The sequence below is a fragment of the Triticum urartu genome, chromosome 3, assembly GCF_003073215.2.
Source record: "Triticum urartu cultivar G1812 chromosome 3, Tu2.1, whole genome shotgun sequence".
Classification (NCBI taxonomy): Eukaryota; Viridiplantae; Streptophyta; class Magnoliopsida; order Poales; family Poaceae; genus Triticum; species Triticum urartu.
The window spans coordinates 40,338,035-40,362,599 of NC_053024.1; the positions used below are offsets into that span (position 1 = coordinate 40,338,035).

General features: G+C 50.1%; 1 protein-coding gene and 1 long non-coding RNA gene across 3 annotated transcripts; one reads left to right on the plus strand and one right to left on the minus strand.

Annotated features, from left to right (window-relative positions):
• Positions 1-15,272: 15,272 nt before the first annotated feature.
• LOC125542637 lies at positions 15,273-23,323 on the minus strand. The gene is made up of 6 exons (XR_007298000.1): positions 22,702-23,323; positions 20,817-22,574; positions 20,132-20,298; positions 19,878-20,028; positions 15,818-16,021; positions 15,273-15,746 (listed from the first exon to the last, which is right to left on the minus strand). It is a non-coding gene; the product is annotated as an uncharacterized LOC125542637 (long non-coding RNA).
• On the plus strand, positions 16,950-21,191 carry LOC125542635. Of its 2 annotated transcripts, none has more exons than XM_048705748.1 (2): positions 16,950-18,268; positions 18,660-21,191. In XM_048705748.1, the coding sequence occupies exon 1, from the start codon at positions 17,048-17,050 to the stop codon at positions 17,471-17,473; it is 426 nt and encodes a 141-aa protein (XP_048561705.1). In that variant the 5' UTR covers positions 16,950-17,047; the 3' UTR covers positions 17,474-18,268; positions 18,660-21,191. The 2 variants fall into 2 exon arrangements, with proteins under 2 accessions (XP_048561705.1, XP_048561704.1); XM_048705747.1 differs by having other exon boundaries at positions 16,965-18,268.
• Positions 23,324-24,565: the final 1,242 nt, after the last annotated feature.

Genomic DNA, 24,565 nt, shown 5'->3' on the forward strand with positions numbered 1-24,565 from the left:
TAACGGAGCCTGTGCAGTTGGCCTCTACACCTGGTATGACACCTTTAAAGGTCGTTGTCGGTGTCAAAACCGGCGGATCTCGGGTAGGGGGTCCCGAACTGTGCGTCAAGGTCGGATGGTAACAAGAGACAAGGGACACGATGTTTTTACCCAGGTTCGGGCCCTCTCGATGGAGGTAATACCCTACTCCTGCTTGATTAATATTGATGATATAGGTAGTACAAGAGTAGATCTACCACGAGATCAAGGAGGCTAAACCCTAGAAGCTAGCCTATGGTATGATTGTTGTGTATGGAGTTGATGTCCTACGGACTACAACCCTCCGGTTTAGATAGACACCGGATAGGGTTAGGGTTACACAGAGTCGGTTACAATGGTAGGAGATCTTGAATATCCGCATCGCCAAGCTTGCCTTCCACGCCAAGGAAGGTCCCATCCGGACACGGGACGAAGTCTTCAATCTTGTATCTTCATAGTCCAGGAGTCCGGCTGAAGGTATAGTCCGGCCACCCGAACACCCCCTAATCCAGGACTCCCTCAGTAGCCCCTGAACCAGGCTTCAATGACGACGAGTCCGGCGCGCAGATTGTCTTCGGCATTGCAAGGTGGGTTCCTCCTCCAAGTCCTTCATAGAAGATTGTAAACACCAAGAGTAGTGTCCGACTCTGCAAAATAAGTTTCCACATATTGCCATAGAGAGAATAATATTAACACAAATCAAATCTGCTGACGTATTCCGCAGTGCGTCATCACACTACGGCCAAGTCCTTTACTCGAATCGTTTTTACTTTTCCACCTCAGTGCGTTTTGCGAGGCGGTTTCCTTGGCACGTCTTGTCAAAGCAGAGATCGTGTACCCCCTTTTACGGGATTCTCATCAATACGGACGTGGGTAACCCAACCGCGCCATTTATCACGGCGCTTGGGAGGCAAGCGAGTTTTACTAGGCTGGTGGGGACGCACAACCGCATCCGCCCATATAAGGGGATAAGGATCCACCTTTTTACCTACGCCTTCTTCCTCCTTTGCCTATCCATCTCCTGCGCACTCGAGCTCCAGCGCCCAAGCCCGCACTTCCCACCTCAACCTTCTCCAGCGATGTCCGGAGCGGGAGGCAAGTGGATGGTCTCCTCCGTCACGGAGGGCTAAGTGAAAAAGCTAAGGAAGGCCGGATACCTGTCCAAGGACATCACGCACCGGCTTCCCGAGAAGGGGCAGCTTCTCCCCACCCCAAGGCCCCATGAGAGGGTAGTTTTCCTTCCCCACTTCCTCCGCGGACTGGGTTTTCCACTCCACCCATTTGTCCGGGGACTCATGTTCTACTACGGCCTGGATTTCCACGATCTGGCCCCGAACTTCATCCTCAACATCTCGGTGTTTATCGTCGTGTGTGAGGCTTTCCTCCGCGTCCGCCCCCATTCCGGCCTCTGGCTCAAGACCTTCAACGTCAAGCCCAAGGTGGTGCGCGGCAGCCAGGCGGAGTGCGGAGGCGCCATGGCGGGCAAGATGGCCAACGTCCTATGGTTCGAGGGCTCCTTCGTGGAGACCCTAAAGGTTGGCAAGCCGGGTGGTTTTACATCACCGAGCCACGCGATCCGAAATGGGTCGCAGCCCCTGAGTTTCGATCCGGACCCCCCACGCGGCTTATGTCCTGGAAAGAGACGGGTCTGTCATGGGGTAACGAAGAAGAGGTGACCGGACTGAAAACATGCATCCAGTCCCTGGTAAACAAGCCAATCAGGCTTGTCAATGTAGTCCAGGTCATGCTCGTTCGTCTAATCCTCCCGTGTCAACAACGGGACTTTAATCTGTGGGAGTTCGACCCGGCGCAGTACCGAACCCTTAACAGGCTCTTTGACACGACGTATGAAGACGTCTGGAAGGTGCTAATCAAAGGCGCCGAGGCTCCAACATCCGCTTCTGAGGACCGCGGATACAGCTCACAGCGTCACGCTAGCGAGGTAAGCTATCTTCACCTTTTACAGGATATTAAGCTCTTTTTTTTTCCTTTCATAGTTTGACTCTATGCGGGATCTAAACTCCCTTACCTTTGACAGGCTTGGCGGGCGATATCTGGACCGATTAACTGTCCGGCTCCCTTGCCCGAAGACCCAGCCCCTGCTCTCCTAGTGAAGCTGCTGGTTCCGGCACCTTATGTGGTGCCGGAGAAGAAGGCCAAGAAGAACAAGACCACGGGGACTCGAAAGAGTGCCCGTAACGTGGTGGTGTCGGACTCGTCATCCGACGAGTCCGAGACGCCCTCTTCCCGTGAAAACGAGGAGGAGGAAGAAGAAAACTCTCCCCCCCAGCAGAGGGAGGAGAGAAGAGGAAGGCCGCCCCAACGGGGGAGGCCGAGGGGTCTAAAAAAGGAAGACCCCTCCACCGGACTACTCCCCCGACGCCGAAGAGGGCGAAGAGGAGTGGCCAAACAGGGCCAAGCGTCCGGCGAAATCGTAAGTTCGGATATCAGAGTAACTCATGATGTTCCTTTGTTGCACATCTTTCCCTAATGTTGAACGTAATTATGCAGCCCGCCCCGGGCCGAATTCAACGAATCGTCGGGCGGCTCCCTGGACTCATCGGACATGAACTCAGTTCCGCCCGCTGTCTCCCCCCGCACTGCAGACGACGCCGAAGTGGCGTCACGACAAGCTCCGGGGCAGGAGGAGGTGGTCCCGGAGGAGCCGCAAGGCAACCTCCTGGACTCCAGGAGTGAAGGGGATAAGGCCCCCCAGGGCTCCAAGTCCGGCTTTGTGCCGGACACCGCGCCGGAATCTTCCACAGTTCCGGGCCGCGGTAGGCGAACTCCTTCCAAGAGGAGCAAGCCTTCTGAGCCGGCGGCCTCCGTCCAACCAGAGGTGCCGGACAATCTGCTGGAGGTGCTTGACGGCGCCTCCATCGACGAGGGGCACCGTACTATTATGAGTACGGTGATCCAGAAGGTTCAGTCCGCCAAGAGAGGACTGATTGAAGCTTGTGCTAGCCTTCTAACAGGCTTCGAGGTAAGTAAAAATATGTAAGAATATTACCGCATAGACAGTAGCCCCTGATGCTCTGTTTGGCATTCGGAAAGAAAAGCCGAATAGAGGATCTATTAAATTTCGCAGGAGTCTAACAATAAAGAGTCAATATGCGTATGCAGGCTTCTCTGCTATCCACCGCCGCACTGACTGCGGAGGTGGGTGCCCTGAAACAGGACCTCGGGCGGACCGAGCAAGAGCTCGGCCTTGCCAAGCGGCAGCTCGAGGAGAAAGAAGGTAAGAAATACCTTACAGAAAAAGTGCCTATAAAAAGGTGTGATTGCAAAAGAAATAACAGGATTGTACTGCTTATTGTAGGGGCCACGACTGAGGTGGCGACCCTTAAGCAGGCGCTGTCTGAGGCCGAAAAGAAAACGGCCACGGAGCGCACCGAGCGAGACAGACTTCGGGCTCAGGTCGGCGAGGTGCAGCAAGAGCTTCAGGCTCTCATGAAAAAACATGAGAGTTTGGAGCTTGAGTCAAAGGCGCAAGCATCCGAGCTCGCGACGGCCCTTGAGACTGCCAAGTCTGCCAAGGCCGAAGCCCAAAAAGCCCTCCAAGAGTTGGAGGAGATGAGGAAGATAGCAGCGGGTAAGGCATTCTTTATGCAAAGCAGAAATATAAAAGTAAACTACTTGTTACTTACCCGAATCCGGAGCTCTCCAGGGGCATTCGCAGATCTTCCCCGCAGCGTATCCGATGCCGCCGCATTCTACCGAGCTGAAGAGGGCAGCTCGACGGAGAAGGTGTTCTGGTCTCAGTATTCTGAGGCCGGACACCCTGTGCCCTTGAGCGACCAGCTGAAACAGCTGGTCGAGCTCCACAAGGCGGCCGAACAGGCCATGAAGGGCTTCATAGTTCGGTTGTGGCCCGGAGAGGCCCTGCCTGGGAGCTATTTCGGGCTGGTGCGGCGGCTGGTAGAGGCCTGTCCGAGGCTCGAGGTCATCAAGCACTCCGTCTGCATCGAAGGTGCCCGTCGGGCCCTTGCCCGTGCAAAGGTGCACTGGGGTAAGCTGGACGGTGAGAAGCTTGTGAAGGACGGGCCGCCGCCGGGAAAGGAGCATCGCAAGCCCGAGAACTACTACAAGGATGTTCTTGCAGGTGCCCGCCTTGTGGCGATTGAATGTACCAAGGATGTAATTTTTGAATGAACTCGCTCGTGTTTATCCTGTGCGCTGAAAACTTGTTCATATGCGCTAAGCAATGCTTATTGAATTTAAAATATTACTTTCTGTGCGGCCGTTTATCAAAAAATTGAGAGATGGCCAGTCGTTGGCTTCTGCCCCCATGCCACTAGTGCTGGGGTGTTCGGGATAAACCTGAGCACTCTTTTTCCCATAGTTGGGTCCTTCGAGGGAGGCGCTCAGCACAACGAACCAGGCAATCGGACTATAATGCTTGAACAATCTCACTTAGCCATAGAACCTTATAATTTTAAATTTCGGCGAAGCCCCTAGTTCGGAAGACCGAGTTCGGGGCGCTATCCACGCCTTGGCCGGACAAAGCCAGCTCCTCGCTCGAAGCGGCGTAAATCTTTAGGGACTCGAAAAACCTCTCGAACAGGGAGCGGTCTCTCGCCTCATCATGACAGTCAGTTTTAGCTTTCTCCACTGAGGTGCTTAACCCAGCTGAACCGGGGCACAATCGCAGTGGTTCTCCTAGTGCTACCTTAGCCAATATAGCGGAACGTAAGGCACCAAAACATAGGAGCCGGGCAAACCCAACTATTGACCCAAATCATGATTCGGAGCCGATGCATATAGTGCTATAACTTCGGGGTGCCGCACTTGTGAAAGTGTACGGACTTCTCACACCATAATGAGGGGTACTGAAGCCCCTGGTGTGTTTGCCGTACCATGGTGTACGGGTGCGATCATGTCATTTAATAAACATATATATGAAAAGAGGATAATGCAAAAAATAGAAAAAAATCTATGCATTGTTTATAGAGAGGCTATTTATCAAAGTCGAACGATACAAGTAGTGCGATAAGCAAAAAGATATTGGACTATTTAACATGTCCTGACCAGGGGCAGGCCGCGGAATTGTATTCAAAATAGGTATACTGCTCGTAACAGAGACCACCCGGGAGTTCCATAATGCGGCATGGCTTGTCTGCCTCCCTGGATCTTGCATCGTTTGTGCGGCAGTCGAATTGCCGAACAGGTCGTCCGAAGTATGGAGTCCTGAAAGTAAGAAGAAATTAAAAAAGAATCCGGCAGCCCCTAGTACGTTTTAAGCCGTATTTTGGGTGTGCTGTTATTGTGCCCCTTCCCCTGTGCCCATGGTATTTCAAGGGCGTAGTTATGTACGCGAGGCACTGGTTTCGCTATGTCGCGAGGGCTGGGGTTGGGGCCGCATTGCTACGCCTGCTCAGAACGTGCCAGGCGGTCTTGTTGTAGGTTACTCCGGGCGCGCTTGGCAGTGTCTGGCTTTTTAACGGCCGGACTGGAGAATTGCCTAAGAAGGCTGCTTTGTACTTCCGCTGCGAGAGCCGCCGTGTGCTCCTCCGTACGGAGGGAGCGTTCGGTGTTTCTGTTGACCGTGATTACTCCTCGAGGGCCTGGCATCTTGAGCTTGAGATATGCGTAGTGCGGCACCGCATTGAACTTTGCGAATGCGGTTCGTCCGAGCAGGGCGTGATAGCCACTGCGAAACGGGACTATATCAAAGATTAACTCTTCGCTTCGGAAATTGTCCGGGGATCCGAAGACCACGTCAAGTGTTACTGAGCCTGTACAGTTGGCTTTTACACCTGGTATAACGCCTTTAAAGGTCGTTTTTGTGGGTTAATCCTTGAGGGATCTATGCCCATTTTCTGCACTGTATCCTGGTAAAGCAGGTTCAGGCTACTGCCGCCGTCCATGAGGACTCTTGTGAGATGAAATTCGTCGATGATTGGGTCGAGAACCAATGCGGCGAAGCCGCCATGACGGATGCTAGTGGGATGGTCCCTTCGATCAAAAGTGATCGGGCAGGATGACCATGGGTTGAACTTTGGGGCGACTGGCTCCATCGCGTATACGTCCCGTAGCGCACGCTTCCGCTCCCTCTTGGGAATGTGGGTTGCGTATATCATGTTCACCGTCCGCACTTGTGGGGGAAAGCCCTTCTGTCCATTGTTGTTCGGCGGCCTAGGCTCCTCCTCGTCGTCGCTGTGCAGCCCCTTGTCTTTGTTTTCGGCTCTTAACTTGCCTGCCTGCTTGAACACCCAACAATCCCTATTAGTGTGATTGGCTGGCCTTTCGGGGGTGCCATGTATCTGGCACAAGCGGTCGAGTATTCGGTCCAAACTGGACGGGCCCTGGGTATTCTTTTTGAATGGCTTTTTCCGCTGACCGGATTTATAGCCTCTGAATCCGGCATTAACTGTCGTGTCTTCATTACCGTCGCTGCTAACGCGGCGCTTTTGCTTATTCCGACGTGTCCTGCCACTTTTGTCCTTGGTATCCGAATTACCAGGGTTCTTTGATAAGTTGTTACTGCGAGCTAGCCAGCTGTCTTCTCCCGCGCAAAAGTGGGTCATGAGTGTCGTGAGGGCTGCCATAGATTTCGGCTTTTCCTGTCCCAGGTGCCGGGCAAGCCACTCATCGCGGATGTTATGCTTGAAGGCTGCTAGGGCCTCTGCGTCCGGACAGTCGACTATCTGGTTTTTCTTTGTTAGGAACCGTGTCCAGAATTCCCTGGCCGATTCCTCTGGCTGCTGAATTATGTGGCTTAAGTCGTCGGCATCCGGTGGTCTCACGTAAGTGCCCTGGAAGTTGTCGAGGAATGTGGCTTCCAGGTCCTCCCAAGAACCGATTGAGTCTGCTGGCAAGCTATTAAGCCAATGCCGGGCCGGTCCTTTAAGTTTGAGCGGGAGGTATTTGATGGCGTGTAGATCATCGCCGCGTGCCATGTGGATGTGAAGGAGATAATCCTTGATCCATACTGCCGGATCTGTTGTGCCATCGTATGATTCGATGTTCACGGGCTTGAAACCCTCTGGCATTTTATGATCCATTACTTCGTCTATGAAGCATAGTGGGTGTGCGGCGCCTCTATACTGGGCTATATCATAATGCAGCTCGGAGGAGCTATGTCTGTTGTGTTCGGCCCGGCCGGATTTGTTGTATCCGGAGTGAAGATCATCGTCTCGTGCCGTAGGGCGCCTGCGCGATCCGTAGATCGATCTTGTTTGTCTTGCCTTATCCTCCAGTACGTCTCGCAGGTCTGGCTCATTTTCCCGTGCCTTAGTTGAGCGGCGTCGGGGCGTGGCTTGGGTGGAGGGCCGAGAGGCCTCTCTGTCGCGGCCGCGAGGTGGCCGGTCTACCATGTCGTGCGCTGGTGATGTAGGTGCTTCCTCCTCTGATCGGGGTAGCGGCCTGCGTTTTGGGTAACTCTTGGAGGGGCGTTTGAGTTCATACTCTTCGGCCGCAAGGACTTCAGTCCATCTATCAGCTAGCAAATCTTGGTCAGCTCTAAGCTGTTGCTTCTTTTTCTTGAGGCTGCTTGCCGTGGCTAAAAGCCTGCGTTTGAAACGCTCTTGTTCGGCGGGGTCTGATGGTACGACGAATTCGTCGTCATCGAGGCTTGCCTCGTCTTCGGAGGGAGACATATAGTTATCATCCTCAACCTCTCGGTCTGCCGCTCTCTCGTGAGGGCTGGCTTCTCCATCTTCCTGTGCCGAATCTTGCTGGAGGGGGTGTTCTTCGGCGCTATCCGGGGTAGTATTGTCTCCCGTGCCGGAATCACCGTTTTTACTTTGGCGGGATTTAGAGCGGCGCCGCTGACGCCGGCACTTTGGCTGCTTCTTGGAGGTGTCATCCCCCGCTGTTGCATCGCCATCTCCATCTTTTGGAGTATCCACCATATATATGTCATATGACGAGGTGACCTTCCAGCGCCCTACAGGTGCTGGTTCCTGTTCGTCTCCTACATCGTCGTCCATACCGTCGATGTCTTCGGAGCTGAAGTCAGGCATGTCGGTTAGATCGTCGACAGTGGCTACAAAGTGGGTGGTGGGTGGGCTTTGAATTTCTTCATCGTCCGTATCCCATCCTCGCTGTCCGTAGTCCGGCCAGGGCTCTCCTGATAAAGAGAGAGACTTGAGAGAATTCAGGATGTCGCCAAAAGGCGAGTGCTGAAAGATGTCCGCGGCGGTGAACTCCATTATCGGCGCCCAACCGGATTCGATTGGCAGGGGCGCGGGGGGTTCGGAGTCCGGGGAGGAGTCCGGATCCTCGGAGTCACGGGTCATGCAGAGTGTGGGGCTGGCGTTCGGCTCGATCGCCTTTGAGATCGCAGCCCCCGAGGTGACGTCCAACCGCTCATCCTCGATCGGCGCAATAGGCTCCGAGTTAAGGGTCGGAACCGGTGCGTGTGCGGCCTCCAGGACACTGTTCGGAGGCAGAGCTAGATCATGCCCCTCGAGATAGTGCGGCGCGCTTGGCCGTGGCTCGAACCCGTCGAAGATCAAGTCTCCGCGGATGTCAGCCGTGTAGTTTAAGCTTCCAAACCTGACTTGATGGCCAGGGGCGTAGCTTTCGATCTGCTCCAGGTGGCCAAGCGAATTGGCCCGCAGTGCGAAGCCGCCGAAGACGAAGATCTGTCTGGGGAGAAAAGTCTCACCCTGGACCTCATCGTTGTTGATGATCAAGGAAGCCATCGGGCCTAAAGGCGACGACACAGAGGAACTCTCAATGAAAGCACCAATGGCGGTGTCAAAACCGGCGGATCTCGGGTAGGGGGTCCCGAACTGTGCGTCAAGGCCGGATGGTAACAGGAGACAAGGGACACGATGTTTTTACCCAGGTTTGGGCCCTCTCGATGGAGGTAATACCCTACTCCTGCTTGATTAATATTGATGATATAGGTAGTACAAGAGTAGATCTACCACGAGATCAAGGAGGCTAAACCCTAGAAGCTAGCCTATGGTATGATTGTTGTGTATGGAGTTGATGTCCTACGGACTACAACCCTCCGGTTTATATAGACACTGGATAGGGTTAGGGTTACACAGAGTCGGTTACAATGGTAGGAGATCTTGAATATCCGCATCGCCAAGCTTGCCTTCCACACCAAGGAAGGTCCCATCCGGACACGGGACGAAGTCTTCAATCTTGTATCTTCATAGTCCAGGAGTCCGGCTGAAGGTATAGTCCGGCCACCCGAACACCCCCTAATCCAGGACTCCCTCAGTCGTTTTGGTGGGCTTAATCCTCGAGGGATCTATGCCCATTTTTTGTACTGTATCCTGGTAAAGCAGGTTCAGGCTGCTGCCGCCGTCCATAAGGACTCTTGTGAGATGAAATCCGTCAATAATTGGGTCTAGAACCAATGCGGCGAACCCGCCATGACGGATGCTAGTGTGGTGGTCCCTTCGATCGAAGGTGATCGGGCAGGAGGACCATGGGTTGAACTTTGGGGCGACTGGCTCCATCGCATATACGTCCCTTAACGCACGCTTCCGCTCCCTCTTGGGGATGTGGGTTGCGTATATCATGTTCACCGTCCGCACTTGTGGGGGAAAACCCTTCTTTCCATTGTTGTTCGGCGGCCTGGGCTCCTCCTCGTCATCGCTACGCAGCCCCTTGTCTCTGGTTTCGGCATTTAGCTTGCCTGCCTTCTTGAACACCCAACAATCCCTGTTGGTGTGATTGGCTGGCTTTTCGGGGGTGCCATGTATCTAGCACAAGCGATCTAGTATTCGGTCCAAACTGGACGGGCCCTGAGTATTTCTTTTGAATGGCTTTTTCCGCTAACCGGATTTGTAGCCTCTGAATCCGGCATTGACTGCCGTTTCCTCATTGCTGTCGCTGTTAACGCGGCGCTTTTGCTTGTTCCGACGTGACCTGCCACTTTTGTCCTTGGTGTCCGAATTACCAAGGTTCTTGGTCAAGTTATTGCTACGAGCTAGCCAGCTGTCTTCTCCCGCGCAAAAGCGGGTCATGAGTGTCGTGAGGGCTGCCATAGATTTCGGCTTTTCCTGTCCAAGGTGCCGGGCAAGCCACTCGTCGCGGATATTATGCTTGAAGGCTGCTAGGGCCTCTGCGTCCGGACAATCGATAATTTGATTTTTCTTTGTTAGGAACCGTGTCCAGAATTGCCTGGCCGATTCCTCTGGCTGCTGAATTATGTGGCTTAGGTCATCGGCGTCTGGTGGTCGCACATAAGTGCCTTGGAAGTTGTCAAGGAATGCGGCTTCCAGGTCCTCCCAACAACCAATTGATTCTGCTGGCAAGCTGTTAAGCCAATGCTGAGCTAGTCCCTTAAGTTTGAGTGGGAGGTATTTGATGGCGTGTAGATCATCGCCGCGGGCCATGTGGATATGAAGGATATAATCCTCGATCCATACCGCGGGATCTGTTGTGCCACCGTATGATTCGATGTTCACGGGCTTGAAACCCTCAGGGACTTGATGATCCATTACTTCATTTGTGAAGCATAGGGGGTGTGCGGCGCCTCTGTATTGGGCTATATCACGATGCAGCTCAAATGAGCTTTGCCTATTGTGTTCGGCCCGGCCGGATTTATTATATCCGGAGTGACGATCACCGTCACGTGCCGTGGGGCGCCCGCTTGATCCGTAGATCGATCTTGTTTGCCTCGCCTTGTCCTCCAATATGTCTCGCAGGTTTGGCGTGTTTTCCCGTGCCTTTGAATGTTTTGAGCGGCGCCGGGGTGCGGCTTGAGTGGAGGGCCGAGAGGCCTCTCTGTCGCGGCCACGAGGTGGCCGATCGGCCGTATCATGCACTGGTGAAGTAGGTTTAGGTGCTTCCTTCTCTAATTGGGGTAGCAACCTGTGCTTTGGGTAGCTCTTGGAGGGGCGTTCAAGTTCATACTCTTCGGCCGCAAGGACTTCAGTCCATCTGTCGGCTAGCAGATCTTGGTCAGCTCTAAGCTGTTGCTGTTTTTTCTTGAGGCTGCTTGCCGTGGCCATAAGCCTGCGTTTGAAACGCTCTTGTTCGACGGGATCCTCTGGCACGAAGAATTCGTCGTCGTCGAGGCTTGCCTCGTCTTCGGAGGGAGGCATATAATTATCATCCTCAACCTCTCTGTCTGTCGCTCTCTCATGAGGGCTGGCTTCTCCATCCTGCTGTGCTGAATCTTGCTGGAGGGGGTGTTCTTCGGCGCTATCCAGAGTATTGTTATCTCCCGTGCCGGAATCACCGTTTTTGCTTTGGCGGGATTTAGAGCGGCGCCGCTGACGCGGCGCTTAGGTTGTTTCTTGGAGGGGTCATCCCCCGCCGTTCCATCGCCATCTCCTTCTTTTGGGGTATCCACCATGTATATGTCATACGACGAGGTGGCTTTCCAGTGCCCTATAGGTGCTGGTTCTTGATCGTCTCCTGCATCGGCGTCCATACCGTCGATGTCTTTGGAGTCGAAGTTGAGCATGTCGGTTAAATCATCGACAATGGCTACAAAGTGGGTGGTGGGTGGGTTTTGAATTTCTTCATCGTCCGTATCCCAACCTTGCTGACCGCAGTCCGGCCAGGACTCTCCTGATAAAGAGAGAGACTTTAGTGACTTCAGAATATCGCCAAAGGGCGAGTGCTGGAAGATGTCTGCGGCGGTGAACTCCATGATCGGCGCCCAATCGGATTCGATCAGCAGGGGCACGGAGGGCTCGGAGTCCGGGGTGGAGTCCGGCGCTTTGGAGTCGCGGGCTTCGCAGAGGACAAAGCTGGTGTTCGGCTCAATCGCCGTAGAGATTGCAGCCTCCGAGGCGGTGTCCAACCACCCATCCTCGATCGGCGCAGCTGGCTCCGAACTAAGGGTCGCAGCTGATGCGGGTGCGGCCTCCAGGGCACTGTTCGGCGGCAGAGCTAGATCATGCCCATCGTGACAGTGCGGCGCGCCCGGCTGTGGCTCGAATCCGTCAAAGATCAAATCTCCGCGGATATCAGCCGTGTAGTTCAAGCTTCCAAATCTGACCTGAGGGCCAGGGGCGTAGCTTTCGATCTGCTCTAGATGGCCAAGCGAATTGGCCTGCAGTGCGAAGCCGCCAAAGACGAAGATCTGTCCGGGGAGAAAAGTCTCGCCCAGGACTGCATCGCTGTTGATGATCGTAGGAGCCATCGGGCCTAAAAGCGACGACACAGAGGAACTCTCAATGAAAGCACCAATGCCGGTGTCAAAATCGGCGGATCTCGGGTAGGGGGTCCCGAACTGTGCGTCTAGGCGGATGGTAACAGGAGACAAGGGACACAATGTTTTACCCAGGTTCGGGCCCTCTTGATGGAGGTAAAACCCTACGTCCTGCTTGATTAATATTGATGATATGGGTAGTACAAGAGTATATCTACCACGAGATCAAGGGGGCTAAACCCTAGAAGCTAGCCTATGGTATGATTGTTGTATGTTGTCCTACGGACTAAAGCCCTCCGGTTTATATAGACACCGGAGAGGGTTAGGGTTACACAAAGTCGGTTACAATGGTAGGAGATCTAAATATCCGCATCGCCAAGCTTGCCTTCCACGCCAAGGAAAGTCCCATCCGGACACGGGACGAAGTCTTCAATCTTGTATCTTCATAGTCCAGGAGTCCGGCTGAAGGTATAGTCCGGCCATCCGGACACCCCCTAATCCAGGACTCCCTCACCGAGCATGAAGGTTATGAACCGGTGGAGGCGTGAAAAGAGGCGCTCCGGAAGTGTAAGGTGCATCAGTAGAATCATCCTCAACACAAGGGCGGCGAGTGTAGTGGAGAGGAAAAGGAGAGAGAGGCCGACATACTGGAGAGGATGGTGGAGAGGTGGATGATGAGGGTGGGGAGGTTAATGGAGGGGAAGGTGGTGTATGAGGAAGAGTGAGACGTGTTGGAGGAAGGGGGGAGACATGAGGCACTTAGGAAGGTGTATCAAGAAGGAGAAGGAAAGAAGTATTATCCACAGAAAAGCTCGAGGAGAAAGGACGCGAGTAGTAAGAACGAGACTCATCGAAGGTCACATCACGCGAAATGTGCAGCCGACGACCAACACGATCCCAACATCTATAGCCCCTGTGCTCATCACTATAGCCAAGAAAAATACACTCAACCGATTGAGCAGTCAGTTTGGTGTGTTCTCGCGGGGCAAGAAGAACATAGCACACACATCCAAACATACGAAGAGATGAGTAGTTAGGAGAACAATCTGTGAGAGGCTCCATAGGAAATATCACCCTGCAAGGCAGCCAATGGCTGAATGTTGATGAGATAGGTGGATGCAGAAACAGCCTCAACCCAAAAGTGGGGTCGAAGAGAAGCGGCGATCATCAGCACACGAGCCATCTCAAGCAGATGACGATGCTTACGTTCTGCAACGCCATTCTAAGCATGGGCGCCAGGACATGAGAACTGGGCAGGAGTACCTTGTTCCACAAGAAAACCACGCAACATCTGGGAGATATACTCTCCAGTGGAGTCAACACGAAAAGTATGAATAGGCGTGGAAAACTCGGTGTGAACCATGGCAACAAATCACTTGTATATAGAGAGAACCTCGCTACGAGATTTCATAAAGTAGAGCCAAGTGTAGAGAGAGAAATCATCAATAAACTGAACATAGTAGCGGTGACCAGCTTTCGAATCAAAGGGAGCATGACCCCAAACATCAGAGTGAACTAAGTCAAAAGGACGCTGAGATACCGACTCACTGGTAGGATAAGGTAACTAGGTCTGTTTGCCAAGTCTACAACCATCACAATGTAAGGAAACATCTCCAAAGACAGACCCTATGACGCCCTGACGCACTAACGATGACAAGCGGGAGCCACACATGTGACCAAGTCAATGATGCCACTGCTGGAAAGACGCAGAAGAGGAGGCAGCAAGAGCATGAGAATTGGCAGAAGTGATGGCAGCGGAAGGAACACGAAGCCAGTCAACCTCCCAAAGGCCCTCTATCTCACAACGCAGTGGGCCAGCACCAACCAGAGCCTTGGTGCGATGATCCTGAACAGAGCAAGAGTCAACATCAAGAATGACACGACAACCAGAGTCAGTAAGTTGGGCAGCGGAGAAGAGATTCATGGTAAGACGGGGAACATGAGAAACACTAGGAACAAAAAAAGACGGAGTAGAAAGAGTGCCACGACTAGCAACAGGAAGGTGTGTGCCATCGGCAATGAGAACATTAATAGAATAATCAAGAGGTTGAAGAGAAGACAACGTGGAAGAATCAAAAGACATATGAAAAGAAGCTCCAGAATCCAGAAACCCACGAAGATGTACCTGACTGTGTAGGTGCCGGCGGTGATGGAGAGGTGGAAGCAGTCACAGCGGCAGCGGAACCCACCGATGAAGAGCTGGAGGAAGCCAGTATGCGCTTGAGCCACACAATGTCCTAGTCAGTAAGTGACAGAGTCGAGGAAGACGCATGAGTCCCACTGGAAGAAGACCCCTGGTCTCGCTGCTTCTGGCGACAATTAGACTTTGGGTGACCTGGCCTGGAGCAGTAGCCATAGAAGATGTCACGTCACGACCGACACTTCTCTGCATAAGGAGGGCACCCCCCCTCTGAAGGTGTGGGCAGGAGCGGTGGAGCAGTGAGGCGAGCAGACAACACAGGAGCTCGGGCGACCATCATAGAGGGAACTACAAGCAACCCAGCAGAACAAAGATCGGTCTCCTCAGCACGAAGCTCAGCAAGCACCTCCGAGAGAGGAACGCAACCACGAGCAAGCAAGTAAGCACGTCGAGGCTTAAACTCAGAACGGAGGCGAGATAAGAACTCATGAATGCGCTGAAACTCCAAGTCTGACCGCGCGGTCTGGCAGCAACGACAAGCACTCCGGACAGTTGTTTGTGGTGAGTCAAGCTGGCGCCAGATGGAAGAGCTTTGTGTGTAGAACTCATCAACAAAAGAGTTACCCTGCTGTTGTAGGGTGTAACCCTAAATGGAGATCTTTCACGAATTGGAGGGGAAATCCCCAAGAACAAGATGAACACAAAGGGTAATCACAAGAGAAACACTCAAGAACAAGCCCAAATCACACATCCACTGTACTTACATCCACACAAGATCCAGAAAGGTACAAGAACAACAGAAGGATGAAGACTATTTTTAACATAAGGGGAAAACCCAAAAAGCTGAAAAATCACAGGGTAAAGAACTTAAACTCTCCCTTTGTTTATTTGTAATGTGCATATTTTTATGTCTCGTGGTTCATTTTATTTTGTAGGATAGGTACCTCCGCCTATGTCACAATAAGTGTAACACTTCTGTTGCATATCCGGTTCCAAGCCCAGGAAAAGGACCAAACATGTCGCAGCAAGTATACTAAAATATTAGCAAAACAGAATCTGTTCCAGATTTATAAACTTGAACGGTAGCAAAACAAAGTCTACCTATGCATTTTCGCAAAAAAAGTCTACATATGCACACTACATCCTTTGGATATAAATGAGAACAAGCATCCAGCTTAAGTTTAGAAGTCACTCCACCGAGTGTCCTTCGGTCATCAACTGACATAAGCAAAAGAAACTCATTACATAGCATGGTGAGTCTTGATAGTTAGCCAATCTTGACGTAGGTGCCAAGAGCGTTGAGGAGCCCCTCCCCCCTCCCCCCGAGCAGCCATGGAATCCAATGATTCTGCCGCCGGCCACCGGGAGCTCAAACGGCGCACCTTCGCCCATACCATATGACCCGAAGGTGTGTCGGTTGCTGACAAAAGTAACCGATCCGACAAGGAAATATCCATTGTAATTGCCAAACCGACCTTTTACGCCTGTGAGATACTCGTCTGACTCCAGACATATCTGCACATGCGAAACCATACCAATGATAGTATTAGTTTCTCCTAGAGAAAATGTGATAGTGTAGGTATTACCTCTGAGCGCTCTCCTTCTGGGTTTCCTCATTGCTTGGTCTGCTCCTCCCGGCCATCCCGCTCGTATACCACTGAGATGGCGTCTGCCGTGACACAGTGCCACGTGATCAACTTGACAATACAGTCGATGCCGCGCACGTCCATCTCCCAGACCATGTCTTGAGGATAAGACCATGTCTTGATGACGATTGCTACTTGTGCATTCTATCACAAGTTTACAGTTAGATGGACGATGAAGTTACAGTCAGTTGAACTTTACATTTCTTGGAACCATAATAGAAAGGCCATTGCTACTGTTATGATGTCTGTCTCTTGGGAAATTCGGAAGGAACAAAACGCAAGATCTTTTCGCAACGCTGCTTCCTTGACCACCATTATCTTCGCGAAAATCAAAGAGGAGGCCCTTCTTTGGGTGTTGGTGGAAGCCAAGCACGTATTCTTATGCCACGAGAGTAGGACTTTTCTTTTTGCCACTTCGTGGCTTGTGTCTAAGCATTCTAGTTCATTAATGAAAATGTCAAGTCTTTTGCCTTGTTTCAAAAAAAGAGGCCACTTGGCTTGTTCTGGTTTAGTAGGAGAAAATGTGGCAAAATAATGCTAACTAATGCAGACTCAGCTTTTTGAACGTGAATTCAAATATAGGATAGTAGTTTATAGATGGCATTTATTAAATTAAATTTAAGTTCAATTTAACTCTCTAGAACATCGATGCTCTGTGAATAGTTGACACTACAAATTTTGTTATTACAACAAAACCCGTTAGAACAAGAAAAGAGGCATTTTTTTATTTATGCAAACATATATCTAACGAAGAAAAGAGGAGGACCAGTGAGAACTAATCAAAGTGAACGGAATTCTTTTTTGTCATATACGAATATCTTAAGAGTAAAATAGATAAGCTTGTCGAAAAAAGAAAATGTGTTGAACATCTTATGTTAAGAAAAATAATAAATAACAAAAACCTTGGAGACAAACAATAATGATTAATAATAAAGCAGTTTTTTTATCAACCAAACAAATATATATGTGTAGCAAAAGAATTAGAAACTACCAAAAAGAAAGGGTTACCAAAAGATTGGAAATCGTGGGAATAGTTTGAAGGTGCGTTTTCAACAATTGGGTCGGCCCACAGTCCTGGTTGGCTCATCGGGCTGAACCCTGCTGTGCTGCTCTTCCTCGACCCCTCAACAAAAAAGAAGTCCCCTTTTCTGAGAGCTCCCACCCCATGCCATGTCCACCCTACCATCACCGCCGCCGGCGAGACCCACGCCGCCCGCTCAAACCACCATCAGCGCTCTCTGCGACGACCTGCTCCGCAAGATCTTCGCCCGCCTCCCCGACCTCCCGAACCTCGCCCGCGCCGCCTTCTCCTGCCGCGCCTTCCTCCGCGCCGTCCGCTCGGACCCCGCCTTCCGCCGCCGCTTCCGCTCGCTCCGCCCGCCGCCCCTCCTCGCGTTCTTCCTCGAAATGTACATGGATCTGGTCCTGGTCTACCCTTCCCCCTGGCGCCCCTCCGACACGGGCCTCGCCGACGCCTTCCGCGGCGCCGATTTCTTCAAGACCCGCCGCATGGGCGGCCTCAAGCACGCCGACGACCCCGGGTGGGAGTTCGACTACATGTTGGGCGACGAGATCCAAATCGCCCACCGGAAGTAGCGAGCCAGCTACAGCCCGCTGAGGCAGGCCCTGTCCCTCTACCCCGACAGGCAAGTTTTGAAGGACAACAGCTTCCTTGAGTTCCACACGCTCTCCTACCAGGAGGATCAGGGGCTGCAGCGTGTGGTCTGCAACCGCCGTGACCGCTATTGGGCGCGGGCAAGTGTCGCTCTCTTCTCATCCAACACCATGGAGTGGCAAATTTTCCCTCGGGTGGAAACAAAGGCCCTGGGCCTGGTGCCCAAGAATGCCAGAAGCTCTATAAACCCTGGTAAGGTGGTTGATGGATTCATCTACTGGATATTTCCGAAGGGTGCCGGTATGCTCGTGCTCAATGCGACGACATCTCAGTTCCACCGAATGCATATGCCGCCGCCCTTGAGTACGGTGCTCTCTACATTCAAGCTTGGCCAGACCAAGGACGGGAAGCTCTGTATCGTGCACTTAAATTTTGAGGGCATCAATGACGGGATGCTTTTTGTTTGGTTGTGGGGAAAAGACAGCGATGGAGTGGAGAGATGGATGTTTGACAAGTCGTTTCCATTGTGCGCAATTGTTGAGTTCATTAATTGTTCAATGGTAATTCATTCTGAAGTAGGAATTTTGTCAGTTATTGATGGCTTTGTGTACCTGTCGGTTGCTGAATGTCGGAACCGTAGTAATTCTCCAGAGTGGTTCCTATCATTTTGCCTGGAAACTTCAGAACTGCATCAGCTCTTTGAGGGCCCATATCAGAGTCATCATGATGCCCATCCCTATGTCATGCCGTGGCCTCCTTCTTTGGTATACAACAAGGTGAGCCCTTGCTTATGTGGGATGATTCTGGTGAAATTTCTTCCTACCTTTGGTTTGGTCACCAGATTGTATGATGTTATGTTACCTTACAGCACCGGATTACTGTAGTCTTGTTAAAGCTGTTATCAAACAGTTAGTTTGGTCTCCAGAGTTCTCATTTTCCTTACCACGAGGTTTTGTGCAGATTAAGCACATGGCACTTGCTGATATTTGTATTTTGAAATTTTGTACACTAAAAAGACTCCATGATAATGGGTAACTACCATGAGATGGTTACTGTGGATCATTTTACTTTTGTTGCTTGTGTTAAAGATAAAAAGTTGGTCTGTATCATTAGGATCTATAGGCTTGCATGAATGTACACTCATGTTTTTCCTTTTCTTTTTGACAGGATGATTCAGAAACTAAAGTTACTAAAAACTGTGTTGCAGAGGATAGTCCTGTGGGCAAAGAAAAACCTCGTTCTATCCTTATCACAGCATTGCAATCTTTCAAAGAAGCTTTGATTGATGATGATGAAGCAAATACTACCGAGGCAGCAGCCTTTTTCACAATTGAGGATGAGAAGATGTCTCTCGTGAGAAAAATCACTACTTTGGATTTACGATTGACAAATGCAAGAGATCATGTCCTGAGGTTAAGTGCCGACTCTGCTAAATCCAATATACCATGTCTTGATGATGATTGCCACTTCTGCTTTCTTTCACAAATTCACAGTTAGATGAACGATGAAGTTAGAGCCAGTTGAACTTACATTTCTGAGAGGATGCTTAATATTTGAAGGCTCGAGTGAGGCTCTGAATCCTATAAAATGGAGCAATTTAACCTACCATGGATAGTGATTTTCTTAGGGATGCTGGTGCTTATGAATCCACAGCAGAGCTTGTTGATCTACAACGTGGGATTGGATTTGTGGCGGAGACAACTGACAAGTAAAGAGCAGCTGCATGTTTGCTTCCAGCTCTTTGAGGGTGAGTTAACTTGCCTGTACACCTTATCTAGGTAGATGTCAAGGCCTCATGTTTATGTGAACAACACTGCTAGTTTTATGTTGAATGATTGCTTTCTCTTTTGTGCAACTACATTTGAACCAGGAGATTGTATCGCTATGTTGTCCTTTTCAAGTTTCACCTATAATAATTTGCAGCGTATATGGGTGTCAATATTTCCAACCTTTTGGTGCTAGAGCTATTGTGTTGCTTAGCTTACCAGGGTGCAGTTTAAATTGCCATGGTAACTCTAGAATTCTTCTTTTGTGATGAAGTAACTCTAGAGTTCTGAACTCATTAACAATAGGACGCGATTACCTGAGCTTTTCCTGAATATTATGTGTGGGCATAGTGGCGCATGTTGAAGTGCCCTCTCTTTTGATAGAATAGTGCATTCTTGTTTTGTCCTAAGTCACAGTTGTTTCAGTCTGACCAAATGTATAGAAAAATTGAACACATAAAACATAAACATTTTGAACACCTAAAACATAAAAAAATGACACTTAATTACTTCTTTTTCATCTATAACCTCCTGCAATTGTCCAAAAACACCCTAGTGTTTGTCCAGAAAATTCAGAGAATGTAAGTGCATGAATGCGGTAGGGAAATTGGATAGACACCTTATCGTCTTCATCGACCTGAATAGTCGTAAACGAACGCCACAATGGCTTCTGTATTTCCTCCTGCCAATACGAGACCAACCTTGCAGCTTAAGCCCATCCTTTTTATTCCAACAATGGTACCGCCACTAATCGGCATGTTCTCGAAACCCTGCACATTATGATCATTTCAATGAGGAAAACTTTTAGTAACAATGTAACTCCTCCCAAATAGCGCAACTAGAACTTTCAAAAACTATGGGCTTTTAGTTTACCTGCATCAACTCTTGGCGATTATCTTGGAGCTCTTTGTTGTTAACCTGCTCTTTGTTGAGGTCTTGAAATGAATCTTTCATCCTTTTCCATTCCTCATCCAGAATATTTCTCACATACGTCATTACCGCATAAAGATGTTGATGGTCTTCCTCTGGGAGCTTCTCCCCTGCTTGTAGTCTGTTAGCTATGAATGTAGCGATAATCTAGCTAAAAGTGGGAGTGCCAATATTTGTCTAGAGTTCCACTGAAACCATCTTACACTGACTCTTCCTAATACTAATTTAGGGGGAATACTGCCTGAATAGCATCAGGATTGAATGAGGGACTAACACTGAAGCTAATTCTAGCATTAAAATGGGAGTACAGATAGATGATCTGAATTTGACATTGTTTTAACTCCCACCTACATGTTTTCGCTTGTGAAGAAGTGCAAGTACTGCTCTCTGATACTGCCTCTCTAAGCATATGTTGTCCATGATCAGTAAAAACAGAATTCAGCATTCGACACATATTCACTTTTTTCAGTGTGCATTCGGCATTACCATCTGTAACTTCTTTTTTTATAACTGCGGACTTCGGTGTTCATTTTCGAAATGACACTCTAAAGTTGAGGTGAAAATTCAGCAATCTGAAAACTGAAACTAAACATGTTACAGAGTTCAGATAAGAAATGCATAACCCTACCTTCTCCAGCTCATGCAGCGCCAGATCATGGTCAGCCAGCTTGCTCTCCACCTGCCATGTCCAGTGTGTTGACCTCCAAAGTACCCTAAAACAACAAAAGACTATGTCAAGATGGCGAAAGCAAACAAACCGGGTCATACTGCAAGGGGAGGTAGCTTTTTTGGTAATTATTTATTGTTAAGGAGTATCAATGTACCAACAATCTAGCTAAAAAGAACAAACATTCGTGTGAATATGTAGAATTTCCACTCAAATCCTCTCAACACCGCATACTCCCTCATTCAGGCAGTAGACAAATAAAAAACACACAAATCTTCAGTGTTGAGAAGATTTGAGTTAAAAATTCTAGCATCGAATCTTTTGACATGAATTCAATCATCAAACCTTTTTAGGTGAACTATGGTGGCCTGTAAGCAGGGCAGGTGCTCTCTGTTACTGTTTCTCTGAGCATATGCTGGAACTGCGGTCCATGGTCAATACAATATGTTGGCATACAGTTCCAATTTTTGGCTGAAAAAAATGCATTCGAAGCCAATCTGGATTTGGAAATTCCACTTACTGCCCATAACTGTTTTTTTCTAACAACCGATATTGGTGTTAATTAGATAAATGCCACTCCAATTATGGCGATTCATAAAAATGCCATTGCAATTTCCAAACTTTGAAAAATGCCACTGCAAATTTTGCAATCTTTGAAGAACACCACTGCAGACTTCGAAAAATGCCATAATTGGAGTGGCATTTATCAAATTAACCCTTTTTTCAATCCAATGACCAAAATTCGGCATGCCGCTGTAATTTTTTGGCTATAAACTTGCAATTCAGGGTTAATTTGTAAAAAAATGCATTTCACACCCTTTTCAGCCAGACTTGAGCATTCGACATTACTATATGTAACCCATTTATTTTTTATTACTGCTGAATATCGGTGTTCATTTGCAAAACGACACTCTGAAGGAGGTGAAAATTCAACATTCAGAAAACTGAATGTAAACTGACACCGGATGCTGATTCTAGATGATTTGAATTTATACTGTCTTTGCTCCCAGTTGCATATATACACCGTGTTGCGTTTGTTTGTAAGCTTCATTTCAGATCAATCCAATGAAAAAGTTCTGACATGACGCTAGAATTTTTGGCTATAAGCAATTCAGGGTAATTTGTAGAAATGCATTTCACGCCCTCTTCAGCCAGACTTGAGCATTCGACATTGCTATTTGTAACCCGTTTTTTTTATAACAGCTGATATCGGTGTTCATTTGCAAAACGACACTTTGAATTAAAATTCAACACTCTGAAAACTGAAAGTAAACTAACACTGATGTTAGTTCTAGATGATTTGAATTTATACTGTGTATGGTTGCTTCATTTCAGTGTGCTCACAACTTGCTGTCTCTGTGGACATATATGATGTCGATGATCACTTCAGTAACAAAATTCGATACGCCCCTGTAAATTTTGGGTATGTGAGGCCTTGCGTCTGTAACTTTTTGTTAGGCACTGATATTCCGATACTGGTGTCAATTTGTATAAAGATACTATAGAGCTGAGTTGAAAAGTTCAGCACTCTGAAAGTAAGACAACATTCTGGAGTTCAGGAAAGAAATGGTTCCTGCAATTCTGCAATCTTCTCCATCTTCCACTTGATATCTTTGGTCGTGGCGTCCAGTTCCGCCCTTAGCCTCTGGTTCTGCTCCTCCAGATCCTCACAGTTCAACTCCGGTATGATCTCGTCAGATATGAACATGATCCTCAGCTCTGGAAGGTGACGACCCAATCACCCAACAATTAAGATTTGCGCAAATAATCAGATCATTGTCGAGCTCACAGGATCACGAATCCATGGATGAGGTCGTCGTTCGGACTAGGGACGATGGATAATTACCGGCGAGCTCGTCGATGAGGCAGCTCATGTCCTGCTCCGCCGCCCGCACCGCCGCGGCCGCCTCGAGTCGTACTCGTCGGTGATGGCGTCCTCGGCCCTCTTCACTGTGGCGGCCAGGAAACTCCCCGCGGCGTCATCCCCGCGCAAGTGGTGCAGCTCGGGCCGCACCGCTTCCTGGGCTGGCGCGGTGGTTGTGACGGTGGCCGGGTGCTGCTGGGTGTCAGAGGCCAGGGCGCTCTCGGTGGCGAGGTGGTGCTGCACGTCGGAGGCCAGGGCGCTCTCGGCGGCGAGGTGGTGCCGCGCGTCGGAGGCCAGGGCGCTCTCGGTGGTGGAGTGGTGCTGCGCGTGGAAGGCGTGGGTGCTCGTGGCGATGGCGTCGAGGACCTCGCCGGCGTACTGGTTCAGTCAATGATTTATTAAATTCAGTGCATTTATTTTCCAAAGCTTTTTTTATTAGCATACCATCTTCATGTGCAAATATCTTTTCTAAAGCTATTTGAAGCACTCTTGTCGTTTAGGGAGAAATTCTGCTTGATGAGTGTTATCAGCATGACGGGAGGACCTCCAGTTCACCTTCCAAGAGCTCGAATCTACTGCTCCTTGGAAGAGTGAGTGGTAACTCTGTCATTGGTAAGGCCTCCTGGACGGCGCGCCGCCCCCCCCCCCCCCCCCTCCCTCTTAAATAGTGTTTTTTTGACGGTGCTACTACGGGCTTATGCCAACCTGAACCATTTTTTTTCATTATAGACAATAAGAATGAGATACAACAAATCGAGTTACAACAGATAGCAACCAACACACAAGAGAAGGAAATAAGAAACGACAGAAGGAGAAACAGAAGCAAGCTACGACAAGGAGTCAACACCAAGAACTTAGCACCCAACAACACTAGGTGGACCGAGAAGGGTGGGAGCTAGCTTTGTCGAATCAGTCGAAAGGAGATCCGACACCGAGAAGACGAAGAGAAGAAGTCGCTTGCTGCCCTGCGAGCACTCCGCACCTTGAAGAACTAGGAGAGTCACAACCACCGTCGAAGGTCTTCGCACTACCTAGCCACGTCGCGACGAAGAGACACAGTCCGTGCCGAAGGGCAATGTTCCACCGAGACCGCCCTGCACCTCCTCTGAGACAGACCACGACTACCATTACAAATAAAGGGAACCCGAACACTATGCGAGACAACCAAACCTCGTACGCCGCCGAAAGACACCAAACTCCGAGACCTCATCACCACCACGAACCCCCAATAGAGAGGTCGACCAACAGTACCACAGGGTGACCAAGGCAAATATCGCCAACACAGATCACTTCCACCGCCAGTACCGAACACTCCAACAACCCAACCACACACCAAACAGACCAACCACACTCGAGCGGAGACGACAAACGGTCAACAGCGGCTCAATGGCTCCAAAGACTACGCCCCTAAGGGGGTAACAACGTCAAAGACGCCATCATTGTTCGATCCATGGAGGGATCTTAGGCTTTTTCCTGGAGCACATTAGAGCACGCGATGCAAGAGCTTAACAATGATGCCTCAAAGGAGGAAAACGACGCTCGAAGGCGTCGCCATCATCGATGCCGGCAAGGCCGGCAAAAGGCTTTCGCCTAAAGCAATGCACATTGGACCTCTCCGCATATGTTGGCCGCTGAGTCCGGCAAAGCATCGGAGCGCGCAACCTCCCATCCATCTGCAACACCACGGTGAGCGTCCTCACCAGATCCAGCAGGGGCACCTCCATTGACACAACTGCTCACCTCGAGCAGTGATGTTGATATGAGCCGAGGTCGAGCCTGACCGCCACAACACTTCTTCCACCCACTTTCACCCGAAATCCACCTCCACTGCCTAGCCCGCCGGTCT

Excerpts from the sequence above, each read along its gene's own strand:
- LOC125542635 (XM_048705747.1), top strand. The coding sequence starts at position 17,663 with ATGGAGTGGCAAATTTTCCCTCGGGTGGAAACAAAGGCCCTGGGCCTG. Across the intron at positions 18,269-18,659 it reads CTTCTTTGGTATACAACAAG|GATGATTCAGAAACTAAAGT; the intron begins GTGAGCCCTTGC and ends TCTTTTTGACAG.